This window comes from Trachemys scripta, chromosome 5 (genome assembly GCF_013100865.1).
Source record: "Trachemys scripta elegans isolate TJP31775 chromosome 5, CAS_Tse_1.0, whole genome shotgun sequence".
Lineage (NCBI taxonomy): Eukaryota > Metazoa > Chordata > Testudines > Emydidae > Trachemys > Trachemys scripta.
Window position 1 is genome coordinate 95753154 of NC_048302.1, and position 22372 is coordinate 95775525.

The following is a 22372-nucleotide window of genomic DNA, read 5'->3' on the forward strand; positions in this document are numbered from 1 at the left end:
TAATGCCTGCATCTGTAACTTTCACTCTATGCATCCGAAGAAGTGAGGTTTTTACTCACGAAAGCTTATGCCCAAATAAATCTGTTAGTCTTTAAGGTGCCACCAGACTCCTTGTTGTTTTTGTAGATACAGGCTAACACGGCTACCCCCTGATACTTGACAGTAACAGATTGATATCCCTATTATTAGAAAAATGAGGGGAATGAGTATATTACTGACCCCAAAGTGAAAATTGTGTGTCACACGCTGTATATATATTATTGTAAAATAACAAGATTGATACTGAAACAAAATCAGAATATTAAAAGTAATTATGTTTCTAACGTTTAATAATGTCTAATTATGTTTCAGGAAAGATCTTGGGGCACGTCTTCTCTACCCGCCGAATTGGCTGGTAGCGATCGATCAATCGGGGATCGAAAATCGATCCCCGATCGCTCTGCCGTCGACTCTGGAACTCCACCGCAGCGAGAGGTGGAAGCGGAGTCGGCAGGGGAGCGGCAGCAGTCGACTCACTGCCGTCCTCACAGCCAGGTAAGTCGACCTAAAATAAACAACTTCAGCTATACGAATAGCTGAAGTTGCGTATCTTAGGTCGACCCCCCCGTAGTGTATATCTAGCCTTGGAGTCAGCGTGGATAGTTCTCTGAAGACGTCCACGCAGTGTGCAGCGGCAGTCAAAAAGGCAAACAGGATATTAGGAATCATTAAAAAAGGGATAGAGAATAAGACGAAGAATATCTTATTGGCCTTATATAAATCGATGGTACACCCACATCTTGAATACCGCGTACAGATTTGGTCTCCTCATCTCAAAAAAAATATATTGGCATTTGAAAAGTTTCAGAGAAAGGCAACTAAAATGATTAGGGGTTTGGAACGGGTGCCATATGAGGAGAGATTAAAGAGGCTAGGACTTTTCAGCTTGGAAAAGAGGAGACTAAGGGGGGGATATGATAGAAGTATATAAAATCATGAGTTGTGTAGAGAAAGCGAATAAGAAAAAGTTATTTACTTGTTCCCATAATATAAGAACTAGGAGCCACCAAATGAAATTAATGGTCAGCAGGTTTAAAACAAATAAAAGAAAGTTCTTCACACAGTGCAGTCAACCTGTGGAACTCCTTGCCTGAGGAGGTTGTGAAGGCTAGGACTATAACAGGGTTTAAAAGAGAACTAGATAAATTCATGGAGGTTAAGTCCATTAATGGCTATTAGCCAGGATGGGTAAGGAATGGTGTCCCTAGCCTCTGTTTGTCAGAGGGTGGAGATGGATTGCAGGAGAGAGATCACTTGATCATTACCTGTTAGGTTCACTCCCTCTGGAGCACCTGGCATTGGCCACTGTCGGAAAACAGGATAATAGATTGGATGGATCTCTGGTCTGACCTAGTATGGCCATTCTTATAATTAGGGATAAAACTTTGACCCAACATAAAAACATCTTAAATATATAGTTTAGGAGAATAGCATACCTCTATGGAGTAGCTGTTCTACCTAATTTATCAAAGTACTAAATATACTAGGAGACATTTTAGAGGTGTTTATTTGGCCAGCGTGAAGCGCAGCTAAGATAACACAGCTGTTGGAAACTGACTCTTTGCAATTCATGACTAAACTTGAACTCTAATTATCCAAAATTAAGTTATGGTGCCAAAATTAGATTTGTCTGAAATTCCACTATTCAAAAATTCCACAATTCCTAATTTTCAGATTTGTCCCCCTACCACTTCCAGTAATCAGCATTCATCTGTCTTTGCAATTTTAATTGCACAACCGTCCCATTGTACACCTCTACCCCGATATAATGCTGTCCTCGCGAGCCAAAAAATCTTACCGCATCATAGGTGAAACTGCGTTATATTGAACTTGCTTTGATCCGCCAGAGCGCGCAGCCCCGCCCACCCGGAGCGCTGCTTTACCGCGTTATATCCAAATTCGTGTTATATCGGGGTAGAAGTGTATTTATATGATATTTTGCATTTATACATGTAGGAGTATTCAAAGTATTATTCATAGGATCTATATTTTTGTAAGGTGAAATAAAAAAAAAGAATTTGAATAATATTATTATTTGTATCATTGTAGCACCTGTGGCCTCCAGTGAAGAAATAGGACACTTGGCTTAAGCACTGAACAACAAAAAAATTGTCCCTGCCACAGAGCGCTAACAAGTTAACCAATTGTGTTTTCATTTTCTTTAAGTTTAATTATACTGTAGTATCAAAATTACCTTCATGTTCATTTAGAATAAATTCTATTGGATTACTAACACCCAATCCTGAGCACCGAGGTAGCAGCAGAATAACTTTAGCCTTTTGCAGTCTTTGATCTGTTGGTTCAATCTCAGTAAAATCCTCATGTAGTAGCTCAATATCTGAGAAACAAGGAAACACTGAAAGGTTAATATGAAAGTAATCCAGTAAAACTTTAATCTAATAAAGCAGAAAGCCTGCTAGCATTATGCTAATTTCACCTAAAACAGTTTGTCTACTATTAAAATATGAATACTTATAATTAAAATCCAGTTACTTATCAGTTACTAGATTTTTCATATTGTATTATCTCTACAAGGGCCTGGATGGGCCCCCTGAAGGGAACAGTGTCATATAATTTAAGGCCAGAATAAACCACCAGCTCATCTAGTCTGACTGCCTTCCTACTACAGACCACAAATACTACCCAGCACCCACACACTGAACCCAGCAACTGAAATTAGACCAAGGATTTACAGGTCTCAGGAGAACAAAGTATTATGTTTTACTTTAGGCAGAGAATAGGACGGACTGAGAGATACCAATGCTCGAGGCCTCTGCTATGGCAGCAACCTGATTAAGTGAGGTATACCCAGATGATCTTGGCAAGCAACCCAGGATGCAGAGGAAGGGGGAAACACCCTAAGGTCACTACCAATATGACCTGGGGGGAAATTCCATCCTAACCCCATATATGGTGATGAGTGAGATCTTTAGCACATGAGCAAGAACCAGCCAGCCAAGCAAGAAAGAGAATGCCTGGTACTATCTCAGGACACCAGCCCCTCCCCGTCCAGTATCCCATCTCCAGCTGTTGCCACCTCTGATGTTTCAGAGGAAGGAGAGAAACAAAAAAACACCTACATAACAGCAGCATACATTGGATGGGGGGAGGGGGAGGGGGATGTCCCTTCTTGATTCCTTGAGGTGAGCAGTTGAAGCCCTGAAGTGTGAGATTTAGGAACACCAAACAGGATCCTTGGGACTGCTGGGTCCTGCTGCCCACAAGGAACCCCATCATATAATCGCACTCAAATTTGTCCAGCTCTCTCTCAGAACTAGTTTAGTTGTTTGCTCCCACAACTCCTATTGGGAAGCTGTTCTAATTTCCAGCCTGAAGTTGTTCATGGCCAGTTTATAGCCATTTGTTCTTGTGCCAACACTGTCCTTTAGCTTAAATAGCTCTTCGCCCCCCCATGATGTATATTTATAGAGAGTAATCATATCCCCTCTCAGCCTTTGCTTTGCTAGGCTAAACAAGCCAAGCTCTTCCAGTCTCACCCCCATAAAATAGACCCTCCATTCCCCGAATCATCCTAATAGCACTTCTTTGCACTTGTTCCAGTCTGAATTCATCTTTCATGATCCCATAGCTTTGGCTCTTTCTGCCCCAGTGGCGACCCTAGGACGTACCTCTCAAGTGTCCCACATTGTGCGAGACATCCCATATCTGGCCCTGATATTTAAGGTTGTTTCACGGAAAACAGGTGTGAAGGAAGCATGAGGCCCCGCTCCACATTCCACTCCTTTCCCTCCTCTCAGGCAGGGCAGCCAAACAGAAGGTGCCAACCCATCTCAAGTCATTAGTTGCCAGGCAAAAACTTTGGATCGTGTCAAAGGAGAGGGAAAAGAGGCACTAATGGCACCTGGGACTGTGAGGAGGGAGGGAACTGTCACCTGAAACAGTAGAGATGGACCGAGAGAGAGAGAGAGTGTGGGAGGGAAGAGGAGGAAGGAGGAAGTTGGAAGAAGGGACAGAGGGATAAAGATGAGGAGACAGGCAGGGAGATAGAGTGGAGCAGGGGATAGAATCAGGACAAAGGGAGGGAGGAAGGCAAAAGAGAGAATGGAAATTCTCTCCTCATGTTGCCTGCTTTGATCATGGATTTTATTTCAGTTGCATTTTGTGTTTCTTTGTAAAGGCCACGTATAATCTCTGAATAGTTGACTAAGAATTGGGAATCTCATGCACGCCTGTACTTTCAAAAAAAAAAAAAAAATTAAACTGTGTTCAGGAAAATATTTGATGTCCTTCATTTCGAGGTGTGTTGTCCCTCACTGCCCCTCCTTTCAGAGTCCAGGTGTTGAGAGGTATACCCTAGCAGGAAGCTCTGCCTTGCAAGATAGCTGTATGGGGGTGTTTAGGTTAAATCCCAATAGGGATTTTTAGAGACATAGCTAAGATTGCCTCTCTGAGCAGAGCATATCAGGTGCAGCTGAACTCAGAAGCAGCAGATTGCAAAGATACTAACTACAGGCAGTACATCACATTGCAGCAAAGCTTTCAAGTGATCTCTAGGGGCTATGTTACTGGACTCTAAAAGGAACATCCTATCCCTCTTCTCCCTTTAAGAAGGATGCTGTGAAATGAGGCTTGAGGGTACAAACTGGGAATTTTCTGTACAACTCTCTCTCTCGCCACACAAAAAACACTCACTACTTATTTGCCAAATAAAATACTTGATAAATTGGTGAAGTGTGGTATTTACTAGACTTGTCACTTAATTTCACAGTTGCAGCAACAGAATTTTTCATGGGATTATGACAGAACATGTGAACCTCTAACTGACTTAACTCCTTTAAAAAAAAAAAAAAAAGAAAAACACACCACACACACAAAACAAAACACAATGCAAATATTTACCTAACCCTGCCCTGATGGTGCATGAATGAGAACAATGACAGACATTTTTAAATATCTGAAGGATTTTTTTAAATACCTATTGTACCAGAAACATTTTTAAAACATTTTTGCTCAAATAAAGAGTAAGCTTTAAAATGTGGCAGAATTACCTGGGATCTGGAAATAATTGTATTATTAAATAAATGTTTAATACATACTTCCACATTCCATGCGTGTGAATAGCTCCTTCAGTTCAACTTCCTTTGCCTGCGATTTTACACCACATACAAAAACTTTGGATGTGCTCTGATTTGACAACACTGACATGTGGGCAGCAGTCAGCCGTGAACCTATATGAGCTACTATGATGTCATCATCCATGTTCAATAAGGCCTTCACAGAATGTACAGCAAGGCTGCGAGACTTATCCTAAAAGATAATACATGATGCCAGTTAAATAATTAAATATGGTTAATTAATAATTGGTAGATTTAGGTTGTTGAATTTTAGCTTCAGATTAATTTGGTTACTCCAAGTACTGTACTCTTTCCAACTAGACAAGTGAGTTCAGTTCCTCTTACCAATGGGTGGGGAAAGAAAAACAAATCTTTATGAAGTCTAGATGGCTTAGATTTAAATATTAAAATACAAACCTCACTGATTCTAAATTTAAAAAATTATAGAATATCATTCCAACTCCAACACACACAAAAAGGTTGAGCTGTCAGTGGGCACAGAAGAATGGGAGAAACAGATAGGTATGTCTGTCATCCCTGGCAAGGGGGAACTCAATAACCATTTCAAATGCCTGAAGTCAGGCTGCTACATGAAGTTTACAATGACAAAGAAAAATGCAAGGATGTTCACATGGCTGTCTTATGCAGTTCTAGGGGGGAAATTCTCTCTCACACAGTCAAATGGTAGAGCTATGAAGTAAACCTTGATTGAAAGAGAACATAAGCTCTTGGCAACAAAGCTTCCTTTTACAGATTTGAACCCAAAGCGACTGCAAAGCCTCACAAGACCTCCAAAAAGAAAAAACAGATTATCTCAAAATTAGAGGTAGGTGGGCAAAGATGTACACCCTCATCAAGATCAACCGTTACCTCTTCCAATTTGAGGTTGGGGCATACCTCTTTTACTGTGGAAAATGACATGTTTTACTGATATGTCCCTGGAGGCAAATGGAACCTTGTTTTCTGATGACTTTGGGAAATAGTCCTGTTCAGCCAATATGCCTCTTTTATCAATGATCTGGGATGACATTAGAATCCTCTTTCAACCTTGATTATCAGTGCAATGCCCACTAAGATTCCCTTTCATAGGTGAATCCTCACATCACTACAGTATACTGATGGCCTAGATAGATAAAGCTAGAACGAAGACAGGTAGAGAACATGTTACAAGTCTTGTGCTGAATTTGACTGTGACAAACAATTTTAAATAAACTTATACAGTAGCTTTGCAGGAGGTGAAGAAGAGTTTCATTGCCTCCATCATAGCATCTGCAAAGTTCTAATGAGCAGATCTGTTCTGGATGTTGAACAACTTGGTTAATCTGCATCATATCAATAACAGAGATGAGTTTTTCCCAGTAAGAGTTATTTTGCTGATAAAATCATTTAGATTAGGATCATGCTATTGGATACTGTTGTAGGAGGACCATGTGTCCGGGGACTCAGACTGTTACTAGAGTTGAACATCAGTATCTCCTTTAGATAGGGCAGTCTTATTCTGTAGCTGTCTTTCTTAATATGCATATGGGGCCTTTACGAGTGTTACAAATAAGGGGCCAAGATTTTCAAAAGTGACTATTGAGCAGCCCTTTCAAGGTTCTCAAGCTGTGCATTCAAAGTCACTCATCACTTTTGAAAATCTTGACTATAGGTCATGTTGTCTTCAGTACTAAGGCCTTAGGTGCTGTGGAGAGCAAGGAAAAAGTCCCCCACATTCATCTGGTCATGTGGACTTTTATAAAGTGCTTATTGCTATTTCAAACAAAAAAGCTGATTTAGTGTAGGAACAGGATAGCAGCAGAGCTGTTGTATGGGGGCCTCACACCATCTGTGTACTATGATGGGGATCTCTGCACCAGCTTTGAATAGGCTGGCATGGAGATGATGCTGAGGGCAAGCCAGGGGAAAAGCCACCGGAGTTTCTGAAGCTTCAGTGGCTGGGAACCCCTATGCATGCAGCATGGAGGGGGAGTGGCCACTATTTCAGCCTAGGGAAGTAACTGCAGTAGAAATGTCAAACATTCAGATGCCATTATTTATCAACTAGAAAATTTGTTTTCAAAAGTGCCAAAGTGACATAGGAGCTTAAATCCTATTTTCAAAGACAAAAGGTCCTATGTCTCATTTAGATATGGGACTCTTATACTTTTGAAAATTTTACCCATAGTCTCTATTTAAAAAAGTTTTATAATAAAAATCTCAACTCAGACGTCATACTGATTGCATTGGAGCTATCACGTTGAGTCATATTTGCAGTTGAGAATAGTAATACTTTCAGAAGCAACAAGGGCCAGGTTCAATATCTAGCATTTCCTCTTAACAATACAAAACAGAACCGGCTCAAGCCCCCACCCAGTATTTTGGGAAAACTTACTATCACCCCAGAAACCTCCAAGAGGCAATACTTCCCCATTCGCAAACACTGAGTCTGTGTATAACAAAAGAACTTTTAATAAAAGGGAATGGATCCAAGCATTTATTTGGGACAACACATTCAAAAGCATGCAGCCATAAGCAAAAACCTGCCCCCACTGCATGTTGGGCAGTTCTTTGCCTCAGTTTCCCACCTGGCAGTGGGAAAATACGATAAATGAATGTCTCTAACACACCACTCCTCTCTCCCTCTGCTACACCCCATTCACAGTTGGCTGTCCTTTGTTAGTGAAGACCCAGAGCTTGTTGAGGTGTTCAGAAAGGAAGGGGGGAAGCAATGTCTCTATGGTCACTTGGTGCCTCTGCAACTGGCTGTTTGCCACTGCATCCACTGCATTTCTCTGCTGCTGATCCTGTGCTGCTGCTGCTTTTCTTTGCTGTGCTGGTTGCATGCTGTCACTATTGGACACTCAATGCCACTTCTGCGATACCATGTTCTGAGGTTCTACCACATAACACAGGTCTTTAGTGATTTCACTGGGTAGCAGGGAGCCTCACTGCCAGTACAGCCCTGCATCGTCTTTCCTTTCATCACTGTCCCTAACCCCTAGACCTTCTCAGGGTTTCACCTCTAGTAATCATTGAACAGAAACAATGACTCACAAGTGAGTCTCATTAGCTCCGCCTTTAAACACTAGAGAGGGGTGGTCAAATGGTGTTTAGGACTTTTTGGACAGAGTACACACCAAGTAGGACCACCTGTCCCCACCCCCATCTCTTCCACTGAGATTTGGCATTCCTACCCCCTGCATGGTGAGTAAGGTTCAGTTTAGGGTGACCTCCTCAATCAGGGCAAGCTAATTACAGTTCTGCTGCCCTTTACTTACACAATAAGGATAACATTTAATTACCTCTGCACTCAATACTGAAATGATCCATAACCCAATACCAAACAAAAGTGATACTTTGGCAAAGCAGTTCCATCATGCTGCATACCTAGGCAGAGTAGGCATGTCTATACAAACACAGTCTGTTCCTAAGTCTTTTCCCCCAGCTCAGCACCAGATGTCAGGGGACAGCTCATTCAGACCCTGCTTGCTAGGAAGTTTGCAGAAAGTGCTAGTGCCTGGTTATTTATTTAGTCATAAAAAAAATTTAAAACCATGCAATGTCTGAACAGACGATAATGCACAACATTAGCTTAGTTTGCAGATCAGATTATGAGACCCACTCCAGACTTATTTTGCTGACCTGTAAGATGAGTTTGTAACCTGTGAAAAGTTCCAAATTAAGTATTTCTTCTTTGAGAGAGGCAGGAAAAACCAGTACATCATGGCAGTGCTTGTCCAGACAATAAGTATAACCTTCAAAATCTGACACAGATTCAACTTTTGTGAATCCCTCTTTTTTCAAGTCTTTGTAAATGTCTTCAAGGCTGTTAACATATAACATTCATAACTCATAGTAATCCTGACCACTGAACATACAATGTTAATAACTAAAAATTCACTTGGAACATCTGGATTTTTGCCATAAAAAGTATCATAAAAACAGAACTCAGAGTTAGGATTTGACATTTCATACCAAATTTACTGCTGGTGTAAACAGCTGCAGTTCAGCTGACTACAATGGACTCGCATCCATTTACACCACCAGTGAATTTGTTGCTTATTCTTTGAATCACCCTCTTGAGGAAAGGTAATGCATGAATAAACATTAAGCAATTTGTAATTCATAATACCCATGGTACAGTCATGCAGGTTAAGTGTCATGCAGAAAAATCTTGCATTTGTTTTAATCTACTATTGTTTATACAGTGCCATAAATTTACACTGTACATCGTAAACAGAGGGCCCAACATGACAATCTTTAGTCAGGTCAACTAACATGTACTCGGGTTGAATACAAGGTGCAGAATCATGTTCAGAGTAAGACACGTTCTCTGCCCTGAAGCTGTCCTAAAATAGACAAGACAGAACATTTTAGGTAAGGAAGGTTATGAAGAAATTACTGGTAAGGAAAACAAGATGTGACAAGGATGTCAAGTTATCCATCCTATCAGTTCTTTTAGTACTGTAATAAATACTAAAACTAGTATTATTTACTGACATATACATAAAGAAGCATTTAAAGGAACACTGTCAACTAGCAAAACAATTTTTTAAAAAAATCAATTAAAAGTAGTTCTATGTACTATACGTCACTCCCAGAACCCTCTACCAATTTTTGCAGTTTTAAAATAACATTTTTGGTTTTCTCCACTTTGTTGCTATGTTCAAGACACAAAAACAAATTGGGGAAATGGACTATGCAGGGGAAACAATGTGGATGACTATATGCAAAAGGTACGTCTGTGCTACACCTGGGAGAGTGCTTCTGAGCACATGCAGACAGACATGCTAGCTCTGCTCAAGATAGCATACTAAAAATAGCAATGTAGTCAGGGTAGCACTGGCAGCAGCTTGGGCTAGCTGCCTGAGTAAAAACCCACTCAGAACCCGTGAGTACATATTCAGGCACCAACCCTGGCTATATCTTAATTTTTAATGCAATAGCTGTAGCAGAGCTAGCACGTCTGACTACCCACACTGGAACGCGGCCTTCCAGCACAGTGCAGATACACTCAAGGTGTTGTCCAATTCATCAAGTAAATTGGAAAAAAACAATAGAAAATATGTTTTTCCTCTAGCATCTTGTCAGTTATAAGTAACACCTAAGATTACTGTATCACTAGTATGTTAAAAAAATGGCAGATGGAAGTGTGATGTTTAGGTCAATTGGGTCTGTTAAATAAACGTTTATTACAAGAAACCCATGCCTTATAAGATAATACTGTACTGTGCAAAATTTTAAAACAAATTCATAGAAGGGCAATATACAATTTAATAGGTATATTTCTAAAATGTTAATTTTACAGATCTTACCTGCTTTTTAATGTATTTATCCAAGCATACAACGGTAAAGCAGAAGCTCTTTGTTCCTGTTTCCGTAGAGTTTCTGGTAGAATATATTCAATTGAAAGAGCATCATGTTTGATTCGACATCTTGCTAGAGCAGCAGCCAATTTGGTCTTAAAACTACAAGTATAAAATGATAGCTTTACCCAGATTAGAAGATTTTAGTTCATTATGATGACTTAACATTTATACTGCAGTAATGCCCAGAGGCCACAATCACGAGTGTGGTCCCATTTTGCAGGACACTGTGCAAAAATGTAGTATGAAACAGTCCCTGCCCCAAGGAGCTTGCAGTCTAAGCCAACATGCATAGCTGAGACTATATTACTTAAGCATACAACTGACTCAAATTGAGCCATGTCTCACCCCGACCTCCTGAATTTCAGCTTCTATTTTAAAAAAGAAAGGAAGTGTGTAGCTGTTAAGGTGAAAAGGGGAAAACCCTGAAAAACATGATGCACTTGTAACCAAAGGCAATGAAATCTGAATTTCCAAGGAGCCTGAAACAATGGTTTTTAAGAAGTGTTAACTGCCTCATTCATAAATGGTGTGTTAACTCTAATGCCAAATGATGATAATTTATGTGGTCTCTTGTCTTATACTTAGTAAGCACTTTTGACCAGCCAGATTTTGTTGTATTTGAAATCTGTGGTGGAGCAGGGAACTGGGTCTCCAGAGTCCCAGGCTAGCACTCTAAACAGTACTTTAGACCATCCTTCTTCCCAATTGTTGGGGTGGCAATAATGAGTTTGAGAAGAAAAATAATACTTAAAACATTCTACTTCTCCAAAGTGCCACATTTCCATTCAGCAGCAGTCAATGGCACTTTCAGCCTCTTTTAACCTACCACCTATTGTAAAAGCCAACACTAGATGTTCAGCAGGCTTTTTTAATGGAGATATTGTGTTGAAGGAAAGCGGTAGGGTTACATACATCTTTTCTCAACTTTCAGTACACATGCTAAGTTTTTCTAACCTTTACTGTTGTTTAAGGGTTCTTGGAATATTTGAAGCTTTACTCTCTCTTTCCCATCCCCCAGAAGCCCAAGACTTGAATTTGAATAGTATTATTCTTCCAAGCTTTATAACCAAACAGCTACTTTCAACTGATATTCTTTCACCAAAAAGAATGTTGAATATTGCATGGTTTTCACCATGGGGGCCCAACAACCATCCTATGCTTCCCATATTGCTAAATGGGAGTGGAGTCCTGATTCGGTGGAAGGAGTTTCAAATATGGAAAAGCGTGACAACCACTGGACTGTTGAATAGCTCCCAATTTAGCTTTTAAACCAGAAGGAGGAATAAGAAACTGTTACTGACCTTTCATAACTGTTGTTGTTCTTCGAGGTGTGCACCAGATGCACATTTGTCAGCGATTTTTTCCCTCAGTGGTACCCATAGGGCCGTCTCTAGCACCCTCTGGAACCACGCGCATATGCGCCGCTATAAGAGACAACGTCAGCCCCCACACACTCTAAGTTCCTTCTTGCCAGTAACTCTGAGAGGGGTAGGAGGGTGGATCACGGAATGGACATGAGCAACACAGACGGCACTAGTATCAGTCCTACATATGCCACTGAGGGAAAAAACTGCAGCAACTGTGCACATGGGATGCACATTCTTAGCATGGAATGGACATGAGCAAGCACTCGAAGAAGAAATGTAGCTAAAAAGGCCACAGACTGCTGTAGAAAGGGCAGAGGGATTTCTTGGGGACAGGAAGGGGAAAAATAATCCAGGATATTTTAAAGAGCAAAATCTATTTGACTATATTAATATTATGTAAGTAATTGAGAAAACCTTTTATCTACTATTTTCTTTTGCGCTTTTAGTACTATTTTCTTTTGCACTTTTCACAGTGAAAGGATGTTGTACAAATCCTTACAAAATTAATCAGGTGGCTGAAGGCATTCATTTATCTTTTTCAGAAAATTAGAAACAGGAAATCTTTTTAATAATGGAAATGCTTCCTCAGTCAGAAGCATAGTATAATGTAGCTCTGAATTTGTGAGGAACAACACAAAATTACATTTGGGCAATCTTTGGCATTTTTGCTTTGTTCACTCACGCTCATACCCTCACCACATTCTGGCTCACAGGCCCAATAGGCAACAGAACTAGAGTCAAACAGGCTGCTGCATGCATTTTCTAGCATGTCATGTAACTGCTCTGCAGGGGCTCAATCAGAAGCAGTGCAGAAAATGTTTTGGGCATGCTCACGGGCCTGGCCAATTGATTTGTGAAACATACCCTACATAGAAGCCATACAACAGATGCAATAGCAACTGCGAAATAGTTTTACTATACCTCTGTAGTTTAGAAAAGCAGGAAGGAAGATTCCTGATAATTCCCATCCCCAGTCCCTGTACACAAACCCTAGTTAATCAGGATTTGAACAGAAAGGAGGATTTAAGCTTACCATTCCTCAACCATGATGGTCTTTTTGTCTCTAAAGTACTTAGAATATATTTCAACTGGAGCTGGAATATATAATTTCCAGTTTAAGTAGACATATTCATCCAAGCTCTGACTATGTACCCAGGGTCTTGGACAGGACTGTACTCAGGGCAGCTAGCCCATCCAACTGCTTGTGCCAGTGCAGCTACAATTCTATTTTTAGCATGCCAGCGTGATCGTAACTAGCAGAAATTACATCTTCCAGCTCCAGTGCAAAGATACCTTTACTGTCCTCAAGGGGTTCCTGACACAGATCTGTTCAGCAATTCGTCAGGCTGTTCTAAATTCAATAGTGAGACCATATTCTCCCACGAATCCAGTGGCTTTACTAAGTAAATATACTGCAGAGGGAATGATTTGGCATTATTTTAAATATGAGACTTATCAGATTCTTTGTTCGATGTCTTATGAAAGTACCTCTAAAATAACCTAGAGGAAGTACGGTAGAGCAGAATGCAAGGCTGTTAGATGTTTTACAGAGATTCCTTGGTTCTTTACCACACCATGCTCATCTTTCTGAATCTGTTTATTGAATGATGGAGTAATGCTTTTTCATATTGACTTGGTCTGAGGTTTTCTGGATTTTTCCATCAGATAAGCAACAGAAATAAAGCACTACATTTTTACTTCAAAAGTATTCCATCAGCAGTTTTGACTAAATACAAGTTTAATCTTAACTTTAGGAATTCAGAAGTTTCTCTTTGAAACCAAATCATCTTTAAAGAAGCCCACTATGGCTTGAGATGAAAACAGATGTTTACAATATTTGCAATTTTAAAAACCTATTATAGGTTATATAAGTCTATATTTATGCCCACTTAGAAAATTACCTATAACATATACCTGTATAGATAATGTTCTACATCTCTGACTTCTGGTATGGATTCCTCTTCATCAGAAATCTGTCGGGCTTGAAACTTTCGATCTTGGAGGTCATACAACATTACAACAATTAAACTGGTCAATTCATCTGGCTGCAACAGGAAAATAACCATTTAGAGAAATGGAAACAAAACAGGTCCCAATCATACAAAGAGATCCACCTCCAGACCTTTACACTCACAGAGGAACTATGTCTTCATTAGGACTACACATAAGAGTCGACATAGGTGGTTCCTTTAGAGAGATTGCTATGTATTATGGAGACTTATTTTGAATGAAAAATAGGTAGAGACATGATTTTAAGTGCCTACCTTTTTATCAATAGATTTTTATTAACTATTTTTATTGAAACACCCAAACTTTTAGTACTCCAAGGTGAAGAAAAAAAATGGTTACATTTCTTTCCTTTAGAGTTTACAATTATAATTTTCCCCTCACCCTCCAACTACATTGTTCTCTTTTGCAGCAGATTGCAGATATATCAGAACAGTATTCCTCTTCATCCGACTGGTAACAGAAAAGTTACAGTAGGCAGCTTTAAATGTTAAATGGTTGGCAAAAGTGTTCAAATTTTTCTGTTCATAAAGATCATTTTAGAAGTAGAATTTGACTGTTGTACAGTCAGTAATATTCAAGGTAAGAGAAGCACACAATACCTTTTTAATAGCTTTCCTTTTTATTGCATAACATTCAAAGTGTAAGATTTTTTTTAAAAAATCAGTATTGATTCAACCACTGCTACCACATAAAAATTATTTCCATGCTGTCCTCAGCATTCTTATTAGAAATTTTCCACAACTGAAACTAATTCAAAATCTTGTTGGAATTAGCAGGGGCATCCAGGACTGAATGAGCATGAACAGATTACTTTCAGCCCTAGGGGTTCTCTCATCAGATAAGAGTTGAGGCTCATTCTCAGGGTAGGTTGGCACTACTGCTGCCAAGCTGTATCTGTTGTATGAACTTCAGTCCCCTAAACTGTAAATCTAATACCATTCATGTGTAATACATAAGTTAAAGAGGAAGGTAAGAAATGGTGTTTTTATATATATAGGTATAAGTATACAAAGTATGTTAACTAGAAAAAAAGGAACTGATCCTCACAATAAACCCATGAATTAGGGAAATATCTTTATTTTACTAATCGGCAGACTGAAGTGCAAAGATATTAAGTAGCCACAGTTTTCCAAACTTGAATATCTGAAGTCAGCCACCTAAAATCCATATTTTGGCACCTACATAAGTGTCCTGACTTTCAAAGGTGCACAGTACTGTAAGATCAGTTTGAAGTCATTAAGTCAATGAGATATGGAGATGCTTACCCCTTATTTAATGCCTAAATTTGGCTTTAGGTGATATTACGCTAAAATTTTCAAACCTGGGCACTTAAGTCTCCTGTCTTAACCACTTAACTTTGCTCCTTTAAAGTTCAGCTTAGCTTATTTAATACCCAGCATTGAGAATGTGAAGGTTTAAGGTTTCGTAAAGTATATAGCTTTTAATACAAAACTGTAGACAAAGTTATTGATAAGTTTATGAAATATTATGATAAAAAGCTAACCTCTCCAAGCAGCTTTCATTATTTCTTTGATTATAGATCATGAAATCTTAGAAATATAGGATTGGAATGGACCTCAAGAGGTCATCTATTGCATCCCTGCCCACCCACATGTCACACAAAACCAGGATTAAATATACCTAGACCTACAAATGCAATGAGGGAAATTTCATCTGGGGAGAGGGGAGCGGAGAACCATCATTGAGGAGAAGGTTACTCACCTTGTGCACTAACTGAGGTTCTTCTAGATGGTTGTCCCTGTGGGTTCTCCACTTTAGGTGTCTTAGTACCCTGCGCTTGTAATTCTGAGATTTGTAGTATCAGTGCCTAGGTTGGCCACGCATGTGTAGCAGCTGTCTCGCACCGCTACGGGTGTCTACCTAGTGTGCACAGCCAACCCTCCCCCAGGTTCTTCTCTACCTCCTGAGGATCAGTGTGAAACTACAAAGTCGGGTAGTGGAGCACCCACAGGGACAACCATCTCGAAGAACCTGTTACTGCACAAGTTGAGTAACCTTCTCTTCTTCGAGGAGTGTCCCTGTGGGTGCCCCACTTTAGGTGACTGTTGAGCAGTGCCCCTCAGTGGAGGGGAGGGGCTTCAGAGTTGGTTTATGTACACTGGATAGCACTGAGAGTCCAAACTGAACGTCTACAGTTGATTGTTGTTCTAAAGCGTAGTGTTTAGTAAAGATATGGACTGATGCCCATGTAGCTGCTTTACAAATGTCTGTGATGGGCAAATTGTTGAGAAAGGCCACAGTGTCGACATTGCTCTGGTGGAGTGTGTGCAAAGTCCGGAGGGAGCAAGCAGATTGTTGTTTTGGTAACAAATAGAATGCCAGAATGTCTATGCTGTTGGTGATGCACCATTGCCAGAGATGAACTATTTCTGAACAGAGGGGATATGACCGAGCCCTCTTACAAAACATGGTTGCTAGATTGTTCATGAGAATCTTTACAGTCTTCTTGTGAATTAGAGGAAGAAAGCGCTGGCAAGCATTTCGGACTGCCCTTAGCTCCAGTAAGTTTATGTGGAGACTGGATTCTGCTAGAGACCAGTGACCCTGGATGGTATTGTCACATAAGTGTGCCCCCCAACCCAGGAGGGAAGCGTCTGTGGTGATCATCACAGATAGAACTTTTTGTAGGAAGGGAACACCTGAGCAGGTGTTGGTAGGGTGTGTGCCCATATGAGCAAGTGCTTTATTCTGCAAGGCATCATGAGATGTCTGTTGAGGGAGTGTCTGTGCAGACTATAGACAGTGAGGAGACAGGCCTGTAAACATCTCATGTGGAGCTTGGCATATTTTACAACAAACGTTGTAGCGTCATGTGCCCCAAAACTTGTAAGCACATTCTGGCGGACATTTGTGGGCTGCCCCTAACTGTTGTAATTAGATTGGTTAAAGTGAGGAAGCATTGGGGTAATCTCGCTGTCACCTTGAGATTGCCCCTATAAACTCCAAATGTTGGGTAGGTATCGTAGTGGACTTCTGAAGATTTATTTGTAAGCCCAAGGCCATAAAAAGGGTTATTGTTGTGTAAGTGGCACTGGTTGCTGCCTGTTGCATTGGTGCCTTTAGAAGACAGTCATCTAAACATGGAAAGATCATCACCTTCTGCCTGTGGAGGTGAGCAGTCATGTCGGCAAGAACTTTGGAAAAGACCCTTGGGGCGGTGGAAAGGTGAAAGGAAGCACTCTTTATTGGAAATGTTGTTTCCCTAGGGTGAAGTGCAGGAATCGTCTGTGTGCCAGATGGATGGTAACATGAAAGTAAATGTCTTGTAGGTCGAGGGCCGAGAGTCAATCTCCTTTCTCCAATGTCGGAATTATTGTGGATAGAGTCACCATTTTGAAATGTTGTGTTTTCATGAACTTGTTGAATTTCCATAAATCTATGATGGGCCTCCACTCTCCCCAATTTTTTTCAGAGTGAGAAAATAATGGAAATAAAATCCTCTCTCCCCCTGTGTTGAACTGGTACAGGTTCCACAGCACCTAACTGTAGAGGTTTATTTCCCATTGTAACATGTGCTTGTGAGAGGGGTCCCTGAGGAGGGACGGGGAAGGAGAAGGGGAATGGATAGGTGGAATAGAAATAAAGGGGATGGAGTAACCCTGCTGGATAATTTCCAGAACCCATTTGTCTGTAGTGATGGTCTTCCAGACTGGGTAATACGGTGACAAAATGTAAATCCCGAATTAGGGAATGTGAGGTTCTCGTGTCCTCGACCAACACTCAAAATGTTTGCCTGGAAGTAGATGGTTGAGACATGGATGGATGATCTTGGGGCTGCCGGTCTAGACTGACATTGTTTGCGGCATTGGTCATACTGTCATTGGGGTTGAGTGTATTGACCAGTGCAAAATCGTGGGTTGTAAAATCTGCCTTGTTTCTTTTTATTTGGAGGGACAAATTTCAAGTTTCTTCAAGGTCGCCTGTGAGTCCTTCAAGATGTGCAAGGACGCGTTGGTGTTGTATGCAAACAGTTTTTGGCCTTCAAAAGGTAAGTCCGCGATTGTGGCTTGAACTTCCCTCAGAAAGCCGGACAGATCAGAGAATCATAGACTTTAAGGTCAGAAGGGACCATTATGATCACCTAGTCTGACCTCCTGCACAATGCAGGCCACAGAATCTCACCCACCCACTCCTGTATCAAACCTGTGTCTGAGCCATTGAAGTCCTCAAATCATGGTTTAAAGACTTCAAGGTGCAGAGACTCTTCCAGCAAGTGACCCGTGCCCCATGCTGCAGAGGAAGGCGAAAAACCCCCAGGGCTTCTGCCAATCTACCCTGGAGGAAAATTCCTTCCCGACCCCAAATATGGTGATCAGCTAAACCCTGAGCATGTGGGCAAGACTCACCAGCCAGACACCCAGGAAAGAATTCTCTGTAGTAACTCAGATCCCACCCCATCTAACATCCCATCACAAGCCATTGGGCATATTTACCACTAGTAGTCAAAGACGAATTAATTGCCAAAATTAGGCTATCCCATTATACCATACCCTCCATAAACTTATCAAGCTTAGTCTTGAAGCCAGAGATGTAGCCAGGAAGCACAATGCCTAACAACGGATGTAGCAATCAAATATGTCTGCAGAGTTGAGAGAAGCCTGGAGGGCCATTCTGGTGATGAGAGAACCCTTCGCGATGGCTTCAAGATTGAGCTTGATCAATTTTTGGAGGGGACAGTATGATGAGACTGCATGTGGCCCATCTGTGACTGCTAATAGCAAATATCCCCAACAGCCAACGACGGGATTCTAGAGGGGGAGGGATTGAGTTACTGCAGTGAATTCTTTCCCAGGTGTCTCTCTGGTGAATCTTGCCAACATGCTCAGGGTCCAGATGATCACCATATTTGGGGTCAGGAAGGAATTTCCCCCCAGGGCAGATTGGCATAGACCCCGGGGTGTGGGGGTTCGTCTTCCTCTGCAGCATGGGGTACAGGTTACTTGTAGGTTTCAACTAGAGTAAATGGTGGATTCTCTAACTTGAAGTCTTCAGTAACTCAGCCAGAGGTTATGGATCTATTACAGGGGTCGGTGGGTGATGTTTTCTGGCCTGCAACATGGAGGAGGTCAGACAAGATGATTATGATAGTCCTTTCAGGCCTTTAAGTCTATGAGGGCAAAAGGAGACTTTTAGCCACTCTCCTGGTCCTGGGCTGCTTTGGGGACTGGAGAAGCTCCTGAAGTAACAGGCAGCCCCGGTGGCGTGTGTAAGTCACAGCAGCCTCCTCAGGCTGCCATATGGGCTGCTGCACTCTTGAAATCTCTGCAGCACTGCATGCTGCAGCCACACCTTACATATGCTGCTCCGACCCTACACATCACAACTTGAGTTGGGGTGCACCAAAGACAGCCTATGGCTGTCTTCCTCTGTCCTCTGTTCTCCAGGGAAATCCTCCCCTGGTTAAATACAGGATTTTATGGCCTCTTTAAATTGCTCTGCCCTTATATTTTGCAAAAAGAGACCACAACAAGGATGGAAATGTCACCCTAAGTCCTCATCTCTAAATACTGCCTTTCCAGAAAAGGGTTGAACTTGACTGAAGTAACAACATGAGGGAAGTTTCTGCTGAGCCTCCCCCTTCTTGAGGAGAAAACAGAAGACTCCAGAATTTCTTTAGCTGTCAGAATTTCCACACCATGAGTGCTACTAAATTAATTCAAAATTAAGAGTATAATAAGCTTTAGAACATTTTCAAACTTCTTAGTTTAAGTATTCCCTTTAACATTCTGGCTATTCAAAGTTGTCAACCCCTTACAAAGCATGGCTACAAATGGCAAGCATAAACGGCTGAATCTTCAGTATGAGTAGTGTAGCAAGGCGGTGTGGTGCCCCTCCGGCCCACATAGGGCCGAACTTCCCCTAACCCCAACGTGTGCGGAGCCACCGGGTCCGGTGCCCGCCCCTCTGAGGTCACGGCCCCGACCCGGAAGTATAAAAGCCCACCTGCAGAGCTCAGTGCAGCCCAGGCCGGCAGAGAGAGCAGACGTCCCAGGCCGAGCTCCCGCTTGGGAGACAGCCGCAGGCCACGAGCCACCTGCTACCCCACTGCGCCGGTCGAGCCTACCTCTCGCCAGGTACCCCTAGGAGGACTGGCCAAGCCTGCCCCGGGCCCGCTACCCCGAGGAGGACTGGCCAAGCCTGCCCCGGGCCCGCTACCCCGAGGAGGACTGGCCAAGCCTGCCCCGGGCCCGCTACCCTGGTGGAGAGCTGCCGGACCTGCCCCCAAGCCCCGCACCAGAGGAACCGATGCTGTTGGACTGGCCCGAACCCGGTGTCGCCAACGAGGTAGGCCCTGAGGGGGAACACGGAAGTAGCCCGGGGGTAGCCGACCCTGGTCAGGCTGCAGAGACATGTGAGCCGATGTCAGTGTGTTTCGGTCAGGAAACCCCACTGACCAGCAGCGGCAGTAACCGCTGCTAGGGCCCCGGGCTGGGACGCAGTGGAGTGGGTGGGCCTGCGTCCCCCCCCTGCCACCCCCACTCACGGGTGGCAGGCTTCCCCCTCATCGAACGCTCAGGTAGGAACCTGGGCCTCCCCCAAGTGTATTGTTGCTCAGCCCCCGCACCAGAGGGCCTGAGCCCCTTAACTGACTGTTGCTCAGCCCCCGCACCAGAGGGCCTGAGCCCCTTAACTGACTGTTGCTCAGCCCCCGCACCAGAGGGCCTGAGCCCCTTAACTGACTGTTGCTCAGTCCCCGCACCAGAGGGCCTGAGCCCCTTAACTGACGGTTGCTCAGACCCCGCACCAGAGGGCCTGAGCCCCTTAACTGACAGTTGCTCAGACCCTACACCAAAAGGCCTGAGCTAGCTGATTGTTTGCTCAGCCCTGCCTGAGGGCCTGAGCTCCCTGAACTGTGGGTTGCTCAGCCCCTGCATAAAGGGGCCTGAGCTTTGACTGTCTGTGCTGTAGTGAATCGGTGTGGTGCCCCTCCGTCCTGGAGGGTAGAGCCCCGGCGCGAACCTACTACAAGTAGGTTCCTTTGTACAACTATTTTTCTGTTGTATGCATTTATAATTCCCCTGTCCTCTCTCTCTCCCCACAGCTGAAAATTTAGCCCGGCGATTTAACAGGTCTAAATTGTATGAAGCTTCAAAAGGTAAAATAAGATTTAAAAGTACTTCAGTATCCTTCAGAATGACAAAGATGCTAGATACATATAATAATGAACTGCACTATAAAGTAACGCTTACTTTCTAACAGAAAGTTACTTACTATTGACTGACATGGGTAAAAACAGCTATCTAACAATATATTTTCAAGTAGATCTTGATCTGCAAGAGAAGAAAATACTGGTTAAATACATTTGTACAATACTGTAAAGTTTGTAGTATAAGTCAATAAAATTCATAACCAAGGCAAAGATTGAAAAATAAATTAATAGTTTAAAGACATAATAAATTGTTAAAATCTTCTGATATTGCTTAAAGTACAAATTTAGCTGCAAAAAGTAAAATATCAAGGTAGCTGAATTCAGATCTGCCATTCATGTCAGAGTATTATAAGTTCAATGCAAAACATTTTAAAATGTACATTAGGTTTCTTAAATGCTTAAATTTATAAATATATGAAAGTTACATAGGTGTCTTGATCCCTCAAGTATTTCAATATAGCTATTTCTACTTTATAGACTTCCCAATAGTGGCTCCTTAAGGCAAAGATGCCTGTCTGCCATATATACTATTAGTTATAGAAGTGGGGATGGCTTAAGTTCTCTCCCCCTTCTGGAGACATAGGGTGAAATCCTGGCCCCACTGAAGTCAATGGCAAAATTGACATAATTGGCAACAATAGGGCCAGAATTTCACTCATCTTCTGAGGAACCCTGGAAATGAGAATGGTAGATGACATTCCCAGCTCTAGGACACAGCATCCACTAATGCTGCTTCAGACTTTTTTCTTTCAGAGCACTTCCAAGGATTTTCTTCTGAAGAAAATAGGTTAATATTACTGCACTGTACCTGCATATTACTTTTAAGAAAACCACACACCCGCCATGGAGAGAATACTTTTCTTGGTACCTTTGACTCAACTAAATCCACAATAGTATTTAGTTATGGAATGGTATGCATGACTATTAAAGACTTCCATGCCCATAAAGGAGAGGCAGTATAAAACAGTGCCCATACTTGTTCAAATGTGTCGCTACTGCAAGGTTGTTTGACATCACCAAGTGGCTTCAGATAGCTTTGCCCACTGTTGCACTTGCCCTCATCAGGAAAGCAAATGAAAGGACAAGAAAGCCCTGCCTCCTGCTGCTAGATCTATGAACCTCACTTCATACTGGGAAAATGGCTGCACTTGCTAATTTACAATGAAGTAGACTGTTCAGTTCTGGCACCCTTACATTAAGTAATACTTTATTAAAGGATTCTGTTCATACTGTGCCATGATTCATTTATTCACTCTTAAATAACAGATGCACAGTTGGAAGATTAAAAAGACCTCCTAATTTCTGCTGACACCCCACCGTTTTTCTTCTATGGAGGTATATTTTTGGGGTGGTGGCAAG

The 22372-nt window shown here is 42.0% G+C and overlaps 1 protein-coding gene across 2 annotated transcripts in view; it reads right to left on the minus strand.

Moving 5' to 3' along the window:
• The window catches only part of NSUN7 (NOP2/Sun RNA methyltransferase family member 7), a 54945-nt gene that overhangs the window by 17113 nt on the left and 15460 nt on the right, over positions 1 to 22372 (minus strand). For both annotated transcript variants that reach the window (XM_034771107.1, XM_034771108.1), the window contains exons 4-9: positions 21076 to 21134; positions 13747 to 13877; positions 10412 to 10564; positions 8739 to 8922; positions 5097 to 5307; positions 2234 to 2377 (exon numbers count right to left, since the gene is read on the minus strand). In XM_034771107.1, coding sequence (XP_034626998.1) covers positions 2234 to 2377; positions 5097 to 5307; positions 8739 to 8922; positions 10412 to 10564; positions 13747 to 13877; positions 21076 to 21134 — 882 coding nt within the window. The remainder of the gene's footprint in view (positions 1 to 2233; positions 2378 to 5096; positions 5308 to 8738; positions 8923 to 10411; positions 10565 to 13746; positions 13878 to 21075; positions 21135 to 22372) is intronic.